Here is a 21,065-nt window from a genome sequence, read left to right as displayed (position 1 = left end):
GCTGCTCCTCAAGCTGCTCCAGCCAATCTGATTCCTAGCGGGCTCCTCATGGCACTGCCCCCAGGAAAAACTAAAATAATGGGTTAAAATGCACTTCCTGGTTGCTTCAGGAGGAGGGTCTAGAGGAAGCTCTCTGCTGGAGGATTCCCTGGCTGCTGGTAAATCTGATCCTCTGTTGGCTTGTTAGTTTGGTGGGAGCGGGGATGCAATCCCTGCTTTCTCCCTTCTGGCCCTCTTTCTGCCCTTTGCCCCCCCCCTTCTGTTTTCTGCGTTTCTCCCTGCTTTTTGCCCTGGCTTTTTTGCTTGCTCCCCTGCCCCCACGCCAAAAACCTTTTCTGCCTTCTACTTTTGCCCCTGCTTTTCTCTTTCTCTGTTTTCTTCAATGCTGGCAGGCCTGCTGGTGTGGAGGAAGGGGGCAGGCTTCTATCCCAGTGACCAGGTTCTTCCCTGCCCCCTCTGCCCCAATGCCCACCAGCCGCTGTTAGTTGGGGCGGGGGGGTGCACAGAGGTTTCACTGACTTTCAGGGGTCAGGGACTTACCAAAGGCATCAACATTTCATTTCATTTTATTTGCATTGGAATGATAAAGCTGCACTGCTAGGAACACTGCTTGTCCACCATGGAATGAAACTGCTTCCATTTACCTTCCTGGAGCTCACCAGGGAATGATGCAACTTCATGATAAAAGTGGCATTCCCTGCTGCATTCCTGGAGGGGAAATGGCAGCCTCCTGTACCCACTGGTTGTCACCATTTCCCCCCCCCCCCAAGGAGCACTGAAAATTAAACAACATCAAGCCTTTCAGTAGCTTTCTAAGGTTTCCAAAAGGGGTCTTTTCCAGCCCAGTTTCCGTTTCAAGAGAAGTTTGCCATGCAGTATGAGAGGCTGCTGTTTGAGAAGCAAACCCCTAGTCCCTTGGGTATGTGACACTTACTATGCATTTCTTCTATTGAATGAACAGTGATATGCTGTGCATTCAGAGAACATGTTTTTAATTTATTTTATTTTATTTTATCATGGAACAATTATAACTTATATAATGCAGAAAAATCCACTAAACAAATTAATTTCTTCATACATAATCATTAAAAGGTAACTAGAAAAAAATCCTTTTCTAAGAATTAATATTTGAAAAATTCCTATACATAAGTATCAGTGTGATTCCAAAGAATGTAAGTTTTTTTAAAAATCTAAAAATTAAATTAATTGATTATTTAAGAGCCTACTCCTGTATGACCCTGCCTAAATATTAAAATAATAATCAAAGGCTTGATGGTGTAATCTCTCACGCTATGAAGTGTGGTAGCTGGGTTACCAGACATTTTTGGTGGTGGCAACTCAGTTATAGAATCCCTCTCCTTGTCAGTTCAACTGGTGCCAAATGTGTTGATTTTTAGATGTCGGTTTAAAACAATGTTGTTTTCTCAGCCTTTTTATGTTTGTTTTTTTTAAATTGGCTTAATTGGCTTTTGAGATCATTTATAGGAGAAATTGCTGATTTTTTTTTGTTAAGGTTGTTTTCATTTACTTTAAACACAGCTTGTAAGTCACCTTTAAAATGTTTTATTGAAAGGCAGGATAACAATGTCACACAATACACTAAAAGCCAAGCTGCCAGTTCCCAGAGTTTAAAAAGTAAACTGACGGATTCGATAATATAACAGAAAGAAAAACAACAAACAAATATATAAATATAAACTATATTGGAAGTTGAGTAATAATCTAAACATGGTAGTATAAATAAATCATGTAAGGCAAGTTTGCTGGCAAAATATAAAATACATCCAACAACAAAGAATTGAACAGGAGAATGGAATAGTAGCCCATCAAATGAACGAACTAAATGAAAAAACATTGCCTGGAGTCTTTGGAGTGGGCGGTATATTAAATGCTTCTAATAAATAAATAAATAAATGTGCGAACAACAGCACCTCGGTAATAACGTTGTTTCAGGTGTCTTTTTCAAGTCTTAATAAAAGTTCATATATTTTTCCAGAAATTTCAATAAGACCTTCTTCAGAACTTCAATGTTGTGGAATAAATCTTTTTCATGGGGGACTGCAGGTCTTCTCTTATGATGCGATAATTCTCTTCAAAGATTCCTGAGAGTACCATGTTTAGATGATTACTCAATTTCCAATATAATTTATATTTTATATATATATATTTGTTTTTCTTTCTGTTATATTGTTGGATCAGTCTTTTTGGATTCTTCATTTCAGATCCTTTACACTATTTGTTTGGTGGTGGTTCCCAGAGTTTGACAGCAAGCCCAATTTCTGTTGGAGGAAGGAGTATGTCGACATTGACCGTACTGAGTGAGTCAAGAAGAACATTCCAGTTGTTCTACTTGACTTGCGGCCTTTGGTTCTGCAACTGGCATCTATAACCAATCTTCAGTTACAGATGTGAGTTCCAGAATATGCCAACATTGTCGGCATATCATTGGCATGTCGGCATATTGTCCCCTCTGGAAGTCGGGCTTGCCACCAAACTCCGGGTATCCATAGGTCAGCTTTTAGCATGTCATGTGAAGCTGCCCAATGTTTTAAGCAAATACATAGTACATAAAAATGGAAGTTTAAATGAAGAATAAATGTTCTCAACAATTTTTCCTATCTGTTTCTAAATCAAAACAATATTTCCCTTTAAATATTTTCAATTGTCATTTCCCCCCTGCCACCTCAAACTGGATAGTGATGGAGTTAAGTTGGACTAGAGGAGGAGATGGTATCACAGCCAGCAAGTAGCCCAGATGTAGTATTTGGTTCTCAAGTGAAGCATGAGAACTGGTGTTCAATTTGAAAACAGTAGAAGCATTTCTTTCCCTTCTCTGTGTTGAAACCCATCTGATCCAATGGTACTTTTCCAGAGTTGCTTCCAGATTTTTCTTTAAGGGACAAATGAAGAAATTAGATGAAGTAAAACATCTGTATATTCTTAAAAAAAATAAAATTAAGAACTGTGCTAAGATTAGCTGCCACTGTATTTTATCTAATTGTATCACAACTCTCTCCCTCCCAAACAAAATTATAGAGATGCTTTGTCCAAACTTACTTATTACTCCTTGAATCTCAATTTTGGTAAAACCGTCCAGAGAAACTTTGCTAAATGCAATATAAGGCAACTGTTGGTCATACTTTTGCATCCATAGGAGAGAAGAGAAGGAAAGTTTACAAGGCTTTTTAAAATAGTGAAATTTCATAGAGAGTTTTGCACATTTCTTTTCTCCCCCCCCCTTTTTTTTTAACACTAGCAACTTCTTTTAAGTCTGCCTACTTTTCTAGAAATCTGCTCTTTTGGAAATTTTCTCCCAGAGGAAAGGACCTATGTGGCTCTTGAAAATCACTGGTGGAGCTCCAGGACAATTGCTTGGAAACAATGGAAATTATTTCCACTATGAAGGCTGAAGACCAGGGTTTTTAATGAATGAGCTAAACTCCTCCATCTCAGCCAGCCAGGCTAGTAAACAGGAACGAAACTCTGTTCTATTTCTGACAAGGCAGCCTGCAGAGTTTGAAATTCAAAGATACAATATCTGTGTTGTTACTATGAGAGCTTGCCATAAAATATGCTGTAATCTTTGCCAGGGGTATGCTGTGCATTCTCCGGAGGATTTCCAACACCGAGGAGCACTTCAGAGTGCTTAACAGTCTGCTCAGGCTTTGCCTTATAAGGCCTTTTAGTTCCAGCATTGGGGAATGACAACCACTCCAAGTGTCAGGCTCCTGGGAACAGATGACAGCAACCATTCACTCAGTTCTAGGGGCCAGGTTCATTCTGTCTGCCTTGAACTGTTATCCTTTTAGCTCCTGTCACAATAGTGTAAAAAATGTGAACCGGAGAGAGAGAGAGAGAGATCTGATGCCCTGGATTTTCTTTTAACAAAGGTTACATCTGAGTGGGCAAAAACTAATTTTACAGTAATCTTCATGAAGGCCCTGATATTTCAGGGCCAGTACACACAGACTAGGCATGTAGATTATCCCCATGAAGGGGCCCTACTTCTCACACTGTGCCTATACTTTATAATGGGAATGTGGATCTACATTTTGCAACACAAATGGAGCCAATATGTGTAGGTCCCAGTTTATATTAAAGGTTAAAGGTGTGTTGGACGGACATATGCATGCACACACCCAGGCACATGTGCTCTCTTGCCCACACACACACCCCACACACACCACATACCACACACGGATAACTTATGGTTAGCCTATACATCTGATCTGTGTGTGAACTAACCTTTGGATGGGTGATTCACTGTAAAATATATGATAGTTAATAATGTGGAAGATTGCTTGTGATCTTAATATGGTCTGGGCTCGATTGTGTCTAATAGTAGACCTTCAGATTTCCTCAGCCAAAGGACAAATGTGGTGGTTTCCCCCCCTTCCTTTCCCCCCCTTACCAGTCATTACTCATTCCACATTCATATTGGCCTTCTGGGTTCCATCCCTTCTCCACCCCACCATTTGGTTCTGAGAGTCTCCCTAGTCTTCAGCCAATGCAGAACTCCTAAGAAAATGTTGGAGTGAAGGGTTTTCTTTTTCTTTTTCTCCCCACCACCTTTAGGTTTGGAACAAAAATTTATCCGAAGTGAAATCTGAGAGGATCTCAGGGTTCCTTTCAAGAAGAAAAATAGGAGAATTTTCTCAGGCAGTTTATCCACATCCTGATTATTCCTATATATAACTTTGTCAAAATAGTTTTCCGCAGCGTGTGAGTCTCGTGGATATTTTACAAGCACTTTCACCATTCCTAGGAAAACTCTAAAAACTGTTTCACATGAAGTAAATGGGTCTACTGCAGCTTTTATTTAGAAGTTTTAAATGGCTAGTAACCCTTTCTTCTGCATTGTGTGATAACATGTTTTTAAATGGTCAAATAGAAATAATGTCTATTTGGGATTTGATGGAAAATATTTCAAAGCATTATTTTTTTTAAAAATTAAATGTGAACTGTGTTTTTCCTAGTGTTATTTTTAACATCAATGTTTCAGTTGCTACCAGGCTTCATGTCTGAACAGAATGGTTGTTTCTGTTGTTCTGTCACATTTGCTCACTTTTTCCCCTCAGTGCATTCTTTGTTTGCCTAGAAAATAGCAAGAATGTCCTTTTTGTTCACTCTCCTGTGTGCTTTTGGCAAAGCACAGTCGTTCCAAGAGTTCCAGCCACATATAGTATTGCTCAGATATTCATTTTCCATAGAAGATGTGAAAGTTACATGCCATATGACTGCAAGCATTATTTCCATTACCCAAATAATAGCTGGTGATTTGGTCGTGAAGTTCTACTGTTGGCAGTATAGAGTGTTACCGAGCTCTAATATTTGTGCTGATTCCAAGCTATGTACTGTAAAATCACTATTACTGAAGTCGAAGCAAAGTTTTAATCATTGGGATTTCACTGTGTGCTGTCATGTTAGCGTAATGGTCTGCTGTCCTTGAGGTCCAAGTTCTGGAAGTTTCCAGCTCCCAGTAGATGGACAGATCTATTGGGAGCAAGAACCTGGAGCAGAGGAGGAAGCAGGAAGGCCAACCATCTGGAAGCTCAGTGGAGAAGAATGCCTTGGTGGCTTCCCTCAGCCGTGTGGTGTCTAGACTGAGAGATTGCAGCAGACCTTGGAGCTAATTAGTGTATGAAATTTGTTCTTTAGGCTGATTAACAGGTCCAGAATGATTCTGATTTGTGATATTAGCAAAGATCTTTGGAACTTTAAAAGCTTGGCCTAAGTGCACTTAGACTCAAATTGTTTTGCTCCATTCTGTGCTTGAAATTATTGAGCCTGAGTTGCACAGGTCAAGGCTTCCAGGCAGTGGCATAACTAGGGAAAACGGCGCCCAGGGCAAGCACTGAAATTGCGCCCCCCCGTCGCACCCCTCCGCCACCCCCCCAACATACATCTGACTGACACACATGTTTCAGAAAACTTTTATTTTAAAAATTTTAAAAAATACAAAAATTACCAATATCATACATGTGGTCAAGCTCCTATCTACCACTTCAGATTTTCCTTTTTAAAACTATCCAGATTGTGGGGCTATCATTAATTTGTTTGGATAGCTCAGGTTAAAATGCTGGAAAATGACAAATTTCAGCATGCTGGGGCTCATGAAATCCCCAAATATTATGTGGAGTTGTACTTGGAAAAACTAAAAGAAGTGCCTGTCTAATTCTCTGCTATGCATTGTAGCATCACGATTACATAAGTTTTAAAAATAAATGGAGAATTTGACTTTTCCCAGATACTCTGAAAATAATTAAATGATATGCAGAGTAAACTGTGTCACTGCTTGGAATATATTCTAGTCTTTCAGAAAGACAGTTAAAATGAGAGAAAGAGCAAGAAACTCCCAGTGGGCCTTGATACTAAGGATTTCACATTGATTCAAAGACAAACTGACCATTATAGCCATATTATTAAGACATCACATTTAACTCACTTATCACAAGGAGCAAAGTAAGAGCAAATGGATACAATCTTAGCTTATAAACTTCAGCTCAGTATTCATAAGCCCTTATTCTCTGTACGTAGTGCCAATCTGAATATGTGTACAGTGACATATTATATTTATTTTTTAAAAAAATTACCTGTAGCCCCTTCGGGGGACATCTTAAAGGCTGTGGGGGGTCTGCAAAGTTTCCCCCTCCTCCCACTGGCCTCTAGGGCTTCACAGGCACCATTTGAGCATGTGCGGTGATCATTAAAAATTTTTTTTTAAAAAAAAATGGCCGCTGAAAACAAAATGGCCACTGTGCATGCTCAAATGGCCTCTGTGAGGCGTGGCATGCCCTAGGGCCTCACAGAGGCCATTTGAGCATGCCCAGTGGCCATTTTGTTTTTGGTGGCCATTTTTTTAATTATTTAATTTTAAGAAATTGTGCCCCCCCCTTCAAGTGGTGCCCGGGGCACGTGCCCCCCTGCCCCCCTATAGATACGCCCCTGCTTCCAGGTCCAAAGGATTTTTGCTGATCACAAACACCACAACCAGATGGTGCTGTTAATCCGGGTGCTGTTAATCAGGTGGTTTTAGAGAGCCAGTCCCATGCCACTATGTATACAACACCTGCCCATGTGATTGGAAGAACATATAGCCCTGTTCTCTAATTCAATTCATGTGTTCAATGAACATGTGGGGGCTTTGACATCACCATGGCAAACTCCACCCCTCCCCCAATGAGTTTCACTGAATGCCTGAACAGAGCCCTGACATGTGCAGCTAACATGCGAGGGGTTCTGCTCAAGCATTCAACGAAAGCACACGGGGGAGGAGGCAGAGTCTGAGGAGCATTCACTGAATGAGTGAACAGGGCTTGTGAGTCCTCTGAATTGGCCTGTCCTGGTATACCTTTCAGAACAGTGTCTGCTGGTCCTAACACCTGCAAGGAGCCTAAGTGAAAAAATGTTCATTCCAGACCTGGTCACTCACAGGAAGTCACCTCATATCTTTATTTCTCTGATTAGTATCCCCAAAGATGAAGAAGGAAGGAAAGGCAGGGTGGCTTATGTCCTTTACTCTGGGGTGGAACCAAGAACACAAGGTGCAAGTCTCTGAATGATTTATTCAAGAAATACTTGACATTTAAAGCACTGGGCCTGTATATGGCGGGAGTGGGGCGACCTAATATAAACATCTCATGTCGTTCTATGAGAATTGTATTTTTAGCAAGTCTTTGGGCACCTGTGTTCCCATGAGATGCGAATTGTTACACCTTTTGTTCAGTGGGAACCTCGGCTGTCCTTACCTCCAAGTACAGAGTGGTGAGGGGGTCTGAGCAGGCAGGGATGGGTGGCAGCTGGGGTGAAATGGAGGAAAGACTGCCAGTGGGTGGGGACTCGGCTCCAGCGGTCCTCCGTGACCCACAGCAGGCCCAGGCTTCGGCCACAGAGCCAGTGGAGGAGGGGCAGAGCCCTGAAAGGGCCAAAGGGGAGGTGTGTGAGGATTACACCAGCAGCACGCCTGCCAAAGGGAGGGGGTCTGAGCAGAAGGAGGGAGACGGGGCAGCGGCATTGGCAGCAGCTGTAAAGAGTAGACGATTACAGGGAATAAAGAGGGGCATTGGCCCTGTAATTCGGGGCGGGTGATGCATAGCCTGTGAGGAGGCATATAAGGAACCTGCCGGGGATGAGAGGCTGCCTGTTGGCGAGTGTCAGGGGCCCCCGGAGAGGGGTAGACACAAGGAGCAAGCAGCCTGGGACAGAGGAGGCACAGGGTGATGCTCAACCCCTCCCCGTACCTTCTCTGACGCCGGACCCGGTAAGCCTAGCCGCGCTTGTTAAAGGGGACAGGGACATGTAGCCAGACACCTTTGTTCCCATGGGATGGGAAAGGCCTAATCATTTGTTTAATACTAATATTATCTAGGATGAAAAATCAGATTTTTGACATATTTTGTTTACAGTGTGGACAGCTGCCTTGTGGAACCCCCATCCTGAGCTATCATTACTGCCAATAAAATACCAGCATTCAAAAAAACATGCACAGATAATTATTTCAGTATAAAACATACATGGCATTACCACATAAAGCATTCACAGACATGATTTTGCAAAGTGACAGAAATATTAATGCTGCAATAAATGTGATGAACTGCAGTTTCATATCTATATGGTTTAAACCATATATTCGTGTTTAACTGCAACCTCTGTTTCATTGGAACACATTTATTCATTCCGTGTCCTTTTAAAATGTTCCTTGAAAGTCATAAACACTCAAAAAAGACAACTGGTTTTTTGGTATATTAGTTATTCCAAAAAAGGAGAGATGAGAAGACTATTAATATATGAAAGACTATTAATATATGAAATATAATATATTATGTTGTAATAATATATTACAAAAGGTATCATATAAAAGCTCACCAATGATAATTGTTCCTTGTGTGGTTAGCAGACATGGATCAGATAGGTGTTCTGACCTATATGGATCAGAAAGGTGGTTAGGAGGCATGGACCAGATAGGCATAGGTGTTCCTATACTGTTTAGAGGTAGCTATCCAGTATGGGACAAAGCAATGCATGAGCCTCCAATTCTAGAGAATACTATTAGGAACATAATATCTTAAGCCCTTTCTCACAATCAGTGAGAAAGGGCTTGGGGCACATGGGGATGAAGGCAATAAAAACTTACCTCACCCACAAACAATTGCCCTGTTTGTGCTGGGCACGCAGATTGTGCACCCATATGGCTTCCCCTGGTAGCATGAAGGGTTGGGGGCTGGGATGCATCACCCTGCCCCCCGGAAATCCCATAATGCTCTGTGCAAGTGCATGGTGCATTGTGGATCTCCCTCTGGTGCTGTCTGCGATCCCGCAATCTCCCAGCCCCAGCTGCAAGCAATTGGGGCTGGCAGATGATCAAAACAACGGGGCTAAGGGCATGCTTGCTCCCTTAACCCCATTTAAGAAGCTTTCGGCCACTCTACTGCTAGGAGCCAGACAGCTCCCAGTGGTTCTTACGATCAGCCAAGACCAGGCTTGGCTTTCTTAGCCCGTTTTTGGCTAATCGTAAGAACAGCCTCCTTGTATTATGTACCACAGTAGACAGAAAAATGAAGACAATGTATTGTTGTTGCATTCTTAGTGGTAAATAGGTCTAAGGTGGCAAGGTTATTCACATCTTCTTGAAAATAGACTCTATTTAAATCAGTGAAATTTACTGTTGGGAAAATGTGGATATAATCCAGTTGTTATGTTACAATCGTACACCTATTTACTTGCAAATAATTGCCATTGAGCTCAGTGGAATTTATATAGTAACCATGCATAGGGTCAGACTAGAAGCGCTAGTCAATTTTTTTGGTATCACTTTTATAATTTCAGGCCCAGACATGAGTTAATGTGAAATCCTGTTTATGTAGACATATTTGTTATCATGAGCTGAGGGACACACTGAATGTGAAATAGGTTACTGAGCCACACAAAAAGGTGTTAGTAATGCGTTAGAAAGAAGTAAGGTGTTAGAAAGAAGTAAAATTGCTTTTATTTAAATAATTGTGTGTATCCCATTACTACCCTTCCATGACTTGTCATATACAGTATAAGCATTGTCCTCTCTAATAGACCTTTGAACACCTGTAGGAATGCATAATGAACCCAACAAAGGTGTAATACCACCCCATATGAAAATTTCAGGCAACTGGCATAATTACATCCTTGCCTGATGGCAATTATAATGAATGCCTAATAAGCACTATCGAAATTGAAATTTTGGGAAATAAAACATGTAGGGAAAATTAAATCAAATTCAGTCTCTAATACAGACACAGGTAGTTGTCTAAATTCAAATCTTGAAATTGGAGTAAATGATAAAGCAGAAACATTCCTTGAAGTACCAGTACCAGTGTGTTTTAACAGGGAAAAGAGCTTCTTGGAAAGGAAGATTGGGATTGGGAATATTACCTGGAAGAAAGGATTAACACTCCCCGCCATCCTCTGCCTAATCCAGATGGAGGAGCATGACTCCATTTACTCCCTGGAGAACTGATCATAGATCATGGACAGGTGATAATGCTCATCTCCACCCTCTGTCAAGCTTCACCTCTACCAAGCAGGTGGGGTTTGACATTGAGTGCAGTTCCTTATACACAGAAAACTGGCATGTGGAGAAGAAGATAGGCTGAACATTTTTTTCTTCCTGATATTCTAATTTCCTGTGTGAAAGGAGTTGTTTTCCGTTAAAAACAAACACACACATGATTTCCCCACCATCACTGGCAGTCGGAAATGGAAATCTCTAAACAAAGCTTTACTACTTGGTTGAGTTGACTGTAAACTGGTGCTGCATAAGGTTGATAAGATGTGGTGGTTAGCTCTAAGCACTGCCATGTCTGGCAAGCACTAGCTGCTGCTGGAATGAGACGTTGTTAATAGTATAACCCCAATATTGGTAGTGCTCCTACATACAGATGGCTGCTTTTCTTATAGCAAGTTTACTTATCATTGTTTTCATTCTAGTTGCTAATGTTCTCTTTGGGAAAGATTTGAGGACAGGCTAGATGGCTTATCGGTCAGCTCTCCTAAATAAAGGACCTTTCTTTCCCCCATCCAAACCCATTACAACCTTTTTGAAATTTTTTGCTCTTAAGTAATACTATAAGGCAACAATAGGACTGTCTCTGCCTTCTTGGGGAACAATTAGGTCACAGGAAGATAATATGTGTTGAATCATCCATTTTTACTAAATTAACATTGACTACTGCAATGCACTCTACATGGGGCTGCCTTTGTACGTAGTCTGGAAGCTGCAATTTGTGCAGAATGCTGCTGCCAGATTGGTCTCCGGGATGTCCCACAGATACCATATTACTCTGATTCTAAAAGATCTACAATGGCCACCAACAGGTTTCCAGACAAAATGCAAAGTGCTATTATTACCTATAAAGCCCTTAACGGCTTGGGCCCATGGTATTTAAGAGAATGCCTTCTTCATTACGAACCCCGTCGCCTATTAAGATCTTCAGGGGAAGTTCGTCTGAGGGTGCCGTCAGATTGTCTGGTGGCAGCTCAAAGGTGTGCCTTCCCTGTAATTGCCCCAGGACTGTGGAATGCACTTCCCACTGAGATTAGAGCTGCTCCACCCCTGTTGGCTTTTAGGAAACAACTAAAGACACATCTCTTCAGCCAAGCTTTTTAGTTAGTGTTTTTATGGATATTTTAATCTGGGTTTTTTTAATATGTTTCAGCTGTTAAATTCTTGGTTTGTTTTATTCTTAGTTTATTTTATGTTGTAAACCGCCTAGAGACTTCGGTATTGGGCAGTATACAAATCAAATAAATAAATAAATAAATAAATAAATAAATAGTTGTTCAATCTGCTTAGCCTCTGGGGAGTTGAATATGGAAATGGGTGACATTTTTTTTAGCTAAATCCCTGCCCATAGAAAATTATACTAGGGAGAAAGATTTCTATTTCTAAATTGGTTTGTATAGGCATTCTTAGGGGAGCGTTCAAAGATACAGTGTCTCATCTGCAGTGGCAAAGTCCAAAAACACATATTGCATGATGTGGCAGCGTGTATAGTAGTAGTAGTAGTATTTGTATACCGCTTTTCAGCATAAAATTTCTCAGAAAAGTTTACATAGAAAAAGGAATAAAATGGTTCCCTGTCCCCAAAGGGCTCACAATCGCAAAAGGAACGTAAGGTAAGCACGAGCAAAAACCACTGGAGGGATGGGGTTGTGTGGGGGTTGGATAGGGGCACCTGCTCTCCCACTGCTAAATGTAAGAGAGTCACTACTTTAAAAGGCACGTCTTTGCTCAGTTAATCCTGAAAGCTGTTCTGACAATCCCCACTGGGGCAGGGAGGGGCGGGGGAAGGCAGGCTTTCACAGATGATCCTCAGTCAAATCTTTGGCATGCCGCCGCACGCCCAGAAGATCTGTGCTGCTCTGTGCGGAGTGGATCACTCGAGGCCGGGACTCGGTTTCCTGGCCTCCGCATATCCCACAAGGTGTGTCCACCACGTGACGCATGTGGTGCCTTGGGGGATTTCCCCAGGAGACAGGCGCTCCAGGCACCCATCTCTGTGTGCACTCGGGCTGCAAGCAGCCCGAGCAAACACACAAGCCCAGTGCCAGGATTAAGGGTGTGCTCACACCCTTCACCTTGGCTAAAGGCTAGGCTTCAAAGTGGGGTTAGACAGGCAGGCAATGCCGGGATTCACATGGATCCCAGCACTGCACATGAGCAACCTAACCCAGGCTGGCTGCCCTAGCCTGAGTTAAGCTGCTCATGAGAGCAGCCTTCTTGTGTTTTTTTTAATTGTCTTATGCTTGGGGGCTGGGAACGGTTTCTGAGGACCCAACTAGACATGATTTTACACATGTTGTTTGGCCCTCCATATTTGGTTTTTGGATTTTTTGTGTGAGGGAACTTCAATCTGGACCGGGACCTTGGTGGGGGCAAAGATTAAAAAAAACCCTCCCCACATGTCATGATCCAGACCAGGTGCTATTAATGGGGTGGTGTGGGTGGTGGAAGCCAACTGCCAAACATGCAGGGCCAAATGACATGTTGGTCTGATTCATTCGGGGCTCTTCTTAGTTTCTCATGGGCCACGTTGATTTAATAGAAAGCAGAAGGAAGAATGGGTGCGAGAGTGTGGACACTCCCCCTGCTCAGACTCCAGCTTCCCCCTCACCTGAAACTGCTTCACTCTAGGTGCTGTTCTGCTGATGGGGATTACTTCTTGGCCTGGAGCCTCCTGGGGAGAAAACATTTGGTGGGGTTAAACAGTTCCTAGAGGAAAGCATGGGGGTGCAATTCAGCCCCCCCCCCCTCCAGTCCACCCATGCTGTAGTTGAAATTGCCCCATTCACCCATTCTGCTTCTCATGAATTTGGTAGCACGCAGGTCTGCTGCACTGCATCTAATTCAGCCCGAAGCTTCTAGCCCGTTGTAAACATTTGTGCATCACCAAAAAAAGTGATATAGGATTTGTTCAGCTTTTGGATCGCAGTCCTAATTTTGTGATTTGAACACACCTATTCTTCTTTTCCCATTCCTCCTGCCTTACAGATCAGGTTGCTTGTGGACAAAGAAGGGTGAATAACATTGTAGCTACTCAGGCAAACGTTTCTAATTCTGTCCCTTGCCCGAACTGGCTCTCTGCCACTTGTTGTGCTCTGGCATGAAAATAGAATAGTCTCGTATTCTGTGCTGTCATTTGCTCCTGTTTGGAGTGCCTATTGTGTAACGGATTTCCTAGAGCAGGCTGTGCCTCAACAAAGGATAAAGCCAACTATGCCATGAAGAATTCAATATGTTGTACTGATTAATAAAATATAGCTCCACTAATTGGATGCTGAGGTTCTCAAGAAGGTCCCATGGCAGGCTTGTATCAGGCTTTTACAACTGGACATTCTGTGTGTTTGAAGGTATATCTCAGTTTAAATGCATATGGTAAAAATGACAGAACAAAATTCAAAATATTTCTCAGGATACCTTAATTCTGATCAATTCTGATAGGTGAAAATAAACTTTTTGAATAAAAAATCAAAATTGAATTTCAAACTTTAACAAGTAAAAAATAAAGGTTCTGCAGGCATGCAAATAATATCGGAATTAGTCTCAGGATATTGCTAGGATAAAACAAAGATAGGCTGGCTTCAGACATAACACAAGCCTTTTTGTTCACCGCCCAGAGCGGAAGGATAGGGCAGTGTAGAAATGTAACCCTAACCCTAAATAAATAAATAAAACTATAATGTGTTTGGCTAAACCTGAGCCTGCCAAAAGATTGTCGGCAGGTCCAGATGTAATGTAGGATCAGAGTTAAGCCTGGTGCTGCATGACATCCTTGAGGCTCAAAAGCATATGCCCCCTCTTTGATGTCTGCATGAGCATCTAGTTTCAGTTTTGGTTAGAATAAACCAAGATAGGTTATGGCATCCAAATTGAACAATCTTGGTTATTCTAATAAACTTACTTGAAATCAGCTGTGATTTTATGCAGATTTTGAAACGAGTTGTAGATTATTGCAAGTAAGTAGGTTAGACTAAAGCCACCAATAGTGCAGCAGGGAAGTAACTTGCCTAGAGAGCAAGAGGTTGCGGGTTCAAATCCCCGCTGGAATGTCTCCCAGACTATGGGAAATACCTGTATCGGGCAGCAGCCATATAGGAACATGCTGAAAGGCATCATCTCATACTGCGCAGGAGATGGCAGTGGTAAACCCCTCCTGATTTCTACCAAAGAAAATCACAGGGCTCTGTGGTCACCAGGAGTTAGGGTTGCCATGCCCCCGGAATTTAGGGTAGCCCCTGGATTTTGGCTCCTCCATCCAGCTGCTAAATTCCCCCTGGATTTACATGGATTTCAGATGGACTGTCCGGATTGCCCAGATTTTACTCTGGATCTGATCATGTGGGAATGCAGAGAAGGAGGGGAAAGTATACAAATATTCATTCATTCATTCATTCATTCAATTTCTATACCACCCTTCCAAAAATGGCTCAGGGCGGTTTACACAGAGAAATAATAAATAAATATGATGGATCCCTGTTTCCAGAGGGCTCACAATCTAAAAAGAAACACAAGATAGACACCAGCAACAGTCAATGGAAGTATTGTGCTGGGGGTGGATAGGGCCAGTTACTCTCTCCCTACTAAATAAAGAGAATCACCACGTTAAAAGGTGCCTCTTTGCCAAGTTAGCAGGGGTAAATATGTCAATTAACCCTTGCTAACTTGGCAAAGAGGCACCTTTTTAATGTGGTGATTCTCTTTATTTAGCAGGGGGAGAGTAACTGGCCCTATCCACCCCCAGCACAGTACCTCCAGAGACTGTTGCTGGTATCTATCTTAAGTTTCTTTTTAGATTGTGAGCCCTTTGGTGACAGGGTTCCATCTTATTTATTTGTTAGTTCTCTGTGTAAACTGCCCGGAGCCATTTTTGGAAGGGCGGTATAGAAATCAAATCAAATAATAATAATAATTAATAAACTGCAAATCATTTGCTGCATACATTTGCATAATATGCAAATTAGCTCACCCAGATTTGGGAAGCTTGAATATGGCAACCCTACCAGGAGTCGACACCGACTCAACAGCACAATTTTACCTTTAACTTTAGTTTAGACTAAAACAAGAGCCCTTTCTCATGATTGCATGAGAAGCCTTGAGGGCAGGGAGCATGGAAGGCAGCAGAAGCTCATCTTCCTTCAGACGATCTGGCTGCCAGGTCTGGGTGGGTCAGGGCACATGGATTACACACCCAGATGGTCTGCTGCTGCCTCAGGTAATGCGGAAGTGGTAGGGTGTGGATGCATCGTCCCGATCCCCCATAAATCCCACAATGCATTGCACAAGTGCACGTGCATTGTTGGGATTCCCCAGCGAGAGCCCAATCCTGTGCTGGCACCAGCTGGGAGCAGCCAGCACTTGCACATGAGCAGTTAGCCCAAGTTAAGGGCGCACTTAAGGGTTCCGTAGATGGGTTTGCCACTGCAGCCCCACTGGGAACCATGCAGCTCCTGCCAGTACACATGAGCAGCCAAGCTCGAGCTTAGCTGTCCTAGCCTTGTCTTGGCTGCTCATGAGAACAGCCTCCAAGACTGGTCAGTTTGGAAGTCACAACCAATCTTGGTTTATTTAAACTGGATTTAGACATTTGTGTGGGATTGGGAAGGAGGAGCGCATGCTCCCAAGCCTTGGGTACCACGTTCCCTCTAAGGCATGCGCATATGCACGCGCTCACAAATTTTTTGATGTCCACTCAGTTAATTTTAGATCCTGCTCAGGTTGAATTGGGAAGGCTTCACTCTGAATGCACGTGTGGACACACTGAGGCTTTTCTCATGACCAGGAGAAACTGGGCTAAAGGAGTCTCGCCCGGTTTCTCCTGGTCAAGTGCTGCAACGGGAGCTGCACAGATCCCGGCAGCAAACCTTTCTAAATGCCCCTCCCCTTAAATGAGGTTAGCGGAGTGAGTGCTCCTCTAACCCCCGTTTACTGGATCATCCTCGCACCACGGTGACTCACGAGGAGACCCCCGCTCCCCGCCGCCCCTAACAACTCTGTGACACAGCTGGTAATCGTCTGGGCGGCCGATCAGGCCTCCCAAGGCGAGCTGAGTGCTCGTGTGGAGAGCCTCACTGCTTTGATACTGCTGCCCAGAACAAAACTCATTCAGCACAAAAATGAACGAAATTAGCGGGAATGCTGCTTGGGTATGCAGATTTAACCATAATTCTGATTATGCCTGAGCCAACCCAGATATTTGTTTGGGGTTGGCAAACCAGGATCTGAAACCACAATTTGAAGCTGTTTTGCAGACAACAAGCCAGGTCTCACTATCAGTGAGACCCGGTTTAGAAGGGTGAGTGGGGAGAGCGGGGTAAGGAGGGAGGGAGCCCGTCACGAGCAGGTGATGGAGCTGGCGGGGGCTGGGGAGCTCAGGGGCCGCATGGCCCCCGGAAGCTCCAGTATGCCCTGCGCAAGTGCGCAGGGCATACTGGAGAGACCCCCAGAGCCGGGAGGCGGCTTTTTGTGCCGCAGCTACTCACGATCTTTAAAACCAGGTTTGCAGAGCGCTCGCTCCGCAAACCTGGTTTTAGGGCAGGGGTAGTCAGGCGGGTTACCTACCTAGGAACCACTTGGCTCACAGCGAAATGGGGTGATGGGGGCGAAATCGGGCTAGCCTCCACTAGCCCGATTTCACCTCATTGTGTGAATAGCCTCAGAAGTTAATGCTAATTATCGTTTGCTGTTATGTCTGAATTCACAGATCATTGACAAACTACAGTTAGGGTCATTGTTCTGCCTCAAGGGGCAGCTGCATTATGGATCCAGAAGCAAACTTATTATGTTGAGTCCTAAATAGATGGGAAACAAAAACAGACAAACAGTTTTAAACCATGGTTTGCCTGTTGTACAACAGGAGGCTCCAAGAATGTAGGCTGGTTCACACTTCCGTTAAAATCAGGGTAGGAGGTGGCTACCTAGATTTGCATGATTGTCAGAACCCACACAACTCCCTCCAGCCCAGGTTGCTCTCAGCAGTGCTACCCAGCTTTTGTACACAACCTTTAACTGTGGGTTGAGGAGAGAAGAGGCTTCCTACCAGGGGCGTAGCTAGCCCGCCGGCGGCCTGTGTGCGGCAGGCGCCCCGATAGCCCCGCTCCCTGCGCCTGAGGTCAGACGCAGGGGATAGCCACGACCCCGCGTCTGACGTCAGATGCGGGGGGCATGGTCTGGCTCCCAAACGGAGCCTTGAGGCTCTGTTCGGGAGAAGCAGCTTAACTGCTGAAGGGGCCATGCGGCCCCTTCGGCAGTTAAATAAAGCCTGGTGCTGTGTTCGTAGCGCAGCCCAGGAGCAGCTTCTGGGCTGCGTTGCAAACGCAGCACCAGTCTTAGCTCCTGAAGGGGCCACGCGGCCCCTTCAGGAGCTAGTTAGGCTGGCGCTGCATTCACAGCACCAGCCAGGAGCGACTCTTGCCTGCCTTTGCAGGGAAGAGCCACTCCTGGCCGGCGCTGCAAACGCAGCACCAACCTTTGTTTAGCTCTCGAAGGGGCCACGCGACCCCCACTCGGGAGCTAAACTACCGCCCCCGCATCTGACGTCAGACGCAGGGGGCGTGTCAGGGCCGCGAATGGCGGCTCCTGATTGGGCACGGCTCGGGTTCTTTGAACCCGTTCGCCCAATTATAGCTACGCCCCTGCTTCCTACCTTGTTTTCCTAGTCCTGAGAACCTTGTGCCTCTTCCAACCAGCTATCAGCACTCAGCCTGCCCTCCCCACATCGAAACCACAGAGAGCTGCACCCTTGGAGGACTTTCCATGGAGGGGCGAGGCTTGCAGCTGCTGAATTCAGCAACAGAGCTCTCCACAGCCATGTCCATGTGCTTGTTAGGTTTGCAGACCCAAACAGTACTGCTGCTCGTGTGCTACTGATGGGGTAGCAGCTTGCTTGGACTCACCCACAAATGGTTGTGTGAACTAGCCTTGTATGGGGGGGGGGGGTTAACCATGATTAGCACAAGCCATGGCTCTGTGTTGTGCCTGAGCTCAGCTTTGTTCTCACATGCCTCCCTCCAAATCCTTACAAGAGAGTGGGAGTGGGAATTCATCCTACTACATTATTCCCATTCATCTCACTAGGGCTGTGCAGGAGATGTTCCTGCTGGATTGTGCCCTCAATCAAATAATGCAGATTCTAACATTTTTTGACTTGGCATATTGCATATTGTGAAGCTCAAATGAGCCAAAAGTATACTGTAATTTGCACTCATCCTTTGGAACAGAGCAACAGGAAAGAACTGTCCAGTTCAAACTAGACATTACATGGACTTCTGTGATTCTTTCCTCTCCTTTTTTTTTTTAAAAAAACCCAGAGCTTCTTAATCCTTGCCCTTCTCAAAATCACCTGTTGCCATCCAAGGGGGCAAAGATAGGGGGCACAGGTGAAAAGTCAGTGTGGGGAGGGTGATGTTGAGTTGAAAAACAGCAGAAGGGGGAAGGGCTAGATAAAGTACACACACACACACACACACACACACAGAGCCCACTCTTCCGCAGGCTGCTTTGGGTGAAAAAGAAAAAGAAGTGGGGAAAGGAACTGCAGAGCTCCTTTAAATGTGTTGTTTGAGCCCCAGTAATCAGAATGAGCCTCTTGCATCTATTTTTGATTCCTTTCTGAATTCAGCCAAATTATAACAAGAGATCCCACATGCTTGCATAGCTGCTGAGCAATGACTGCCATATTCACAATGAGGCTGGGAGTGTCACGAGCCCTCCACCTCCCTCCTTAGAGCTCTCTTTTTAAGGCTGTGCCGTAGTAAAGCTGTCTCCCCTCCTGCTGCTTCATGCAGGTTCCGATTACTATGTATGCTGCTGATGTCAAGCCTCCTTGGTGTGACCCAGCACTCCAGAGGAGGAGCAAACATGCTGTGAAACGTCAAGGCAAGGGGGAAAAAATTACAGCCATGCGAGCCATCCCCTGGACTCAGCTGCTTTCAGAGCACATAGATGGCTCGTGTGACAGCAATAGCGCACAGAAGCAGCAATGAAATGCAGCTAGCAGCAGCCCTACAGCTGGGAGACGGAGGCAGGCAGGCACCAGCCCAGTCCCAGTGGCTCAGATGAACTTACCGTGAGCCTGTCTGTAGTGTATTTCCAGCTGTGGCTGCCTTTTCTCACTAGGATCAGCTTTTCTTTCCAAATTCTCTGTGGCTGCACTGGAGTGTGTGACTCCCTTGGTGACTGCGGTGTCCTCTTCGTTTCCCCCCCACCCTCCCTCTTTCTTCTTTCCTGCGTCCTTCTTTCTCCCAGGATGGCGGAGGCTGAATTGCACAAGGAAAGGCTGCAAGCTATTGCAGTAAGTCTGCTTCATTTTACTTGGCTCTTTTGTCCGTGGATGGGGAATGGAGCAGAAGAAGGCACTCTGGCACAGGAGCCAGCCAAATGGCTTTTAGACACACCCTAGCTTTAGTGAAGTTGTGCCGAGTTCACCTTTGATTTAATTGTTCCATTCTTTTCGAGTAAACAAATGGTCCGGCTTTGCTCTGCAGGCATAATATTGGTCCTTTGGGTTCTGATGGGTTTATGTTTTGCTGACACGGGCTGAAAAAAAAGAGGAGACTGTAGCTTGGCATTCATGAAAGACTGGTGGAAGAATAGAGGAAAAGAGGGAGTGAGAAATATTGTGCACTGAGTATAAGAATATTATTGCACTGTGTAAACCCAGGCTTGGCAGATGTGTTGGAATTGAAGGCTGATGCTTAGATAGATAGACAGACAGACAGGTGCAGATGTTTCTAGATAAGTGAAAACCTGCATTCATGTGGCTGAATAAAAACTATACCGCAGCAGTTGTTTAGAGTTGGAGCAAAGTCAGATATAAATATGCTCAATTAAATAGCTGATCTGCCTGATCTACAGTGATTTGCACTGTGATTTCAGACACATTTGGTCAAGTGAAGGCTAGTTCTTATTGGAATTGCAAGAGGCAAAACCGTTCATTAACAAGTCCCCCATTTCAGGGACAGTTCACACAACCATTTTTTCTTTTAACATGGTAAAGTTACAGTAAGTTGGGAGTGGGCATGCATACTAGAACTGTAAAGGTTCTAACGCGTGGTGAGATTGCCAAGAGCATGATAAGCCACAACCCTTACAATATAGAGCCCTTTCTCACAATTGAGTGAGAGGGCTTGGTCACAGGCAGCGGTGAACTCGGCAGAAGCCATCTGCAGATGATTCATGTTGAGTTGCTGGGTGCACGAATCATGTGCCCAGATGGTCCAGAGCAGCCATGGGCAGTGCAGGGGTCGGGACGCTTGTCCCGGCCCCCAGAAATCCCACAATCCACATTTTGGATATCCCCCCACCAGCAACAGGTGGGTGCCCGTCAGTGTTTCAGTGCCGACTTAATGTTTCAGCACCCAGGCTTAGCTGCCCTAGCCGGGTCTTGGCAGCTTGTGAGAACCTCATAATCTGAGCCATTGTAATATATATTGGAACATTCAGAGGTCTGCTCAGCACACTAAAAATCTAGAAAACTCAAAATTTGTGATGTTCACCACACCAGCACTGCTCTGTGACTCACTCTTCATTCAACACA

General features: G+C 44.4%; 1 protein-coding gene and 1 long non-coding RNA gene across 2 annotated transcripts in view; one reads left to right on the top strand and one right to left on the bottom strand.

Annotated features, from left to right (window-relative positions):
- Nucleotides 1–1,540: 1,540 nt before the first annotated feature.
- Nucleotides 1,541–19,716, bottom strand: LOC128342265 (uncharacterized). Its single transcript, XR_008314875.1, has 4 exons — nt 19,595–19,716; nt 13,146–13,208; nt 8,866–8,921; nt 1,541–2,890 (listed from the first exon to the last, which is right to left on the bottom strand). It is a non-coding gene; the product is annotated as an uncharacterized LOC128342265 (long non-coding RNA).
- PALM2AKAP2 (PALM2 and AKAP2 fusion) overlaps nt 19,424–21,065 on the top strand; it is a 392,130-nt gene continuing 390,488 nt past the window's right edge. The window contains exon 1 of the mRNA XM_053289405.1: nt 19,424–19,820. Within this exon, the coding sequence (XP_053145380.1) occupies nt 19,776–19,820 (45 nt within the window). The 5' untranslated portion in view covers nt 19,424–19,775. The remainder of the gene's footprint in view (nt 19,821–21,065) is intronic.

This window comes from Hemicordylus capensis, chromosome 2 (genome assembly GCF_027244095.1).
Source record: "Hemicordylus capensis ecotype Gifberg chromosome 2, rHemCap1.1.pri, whole genome shotgun sequence".
Classification (NCBI taxonomy): Eukaryota; Metazoa; Chordata; class Lepidosauria; order Squamata; family Cordylidae; genus Hemicordylus; species Hemicordylus capensis.
The sequence above is the reverse complement of the archived record's forward strand: the minus strand, read 5'-3'. Positions and strand labels throughout refer to the sequence as shown.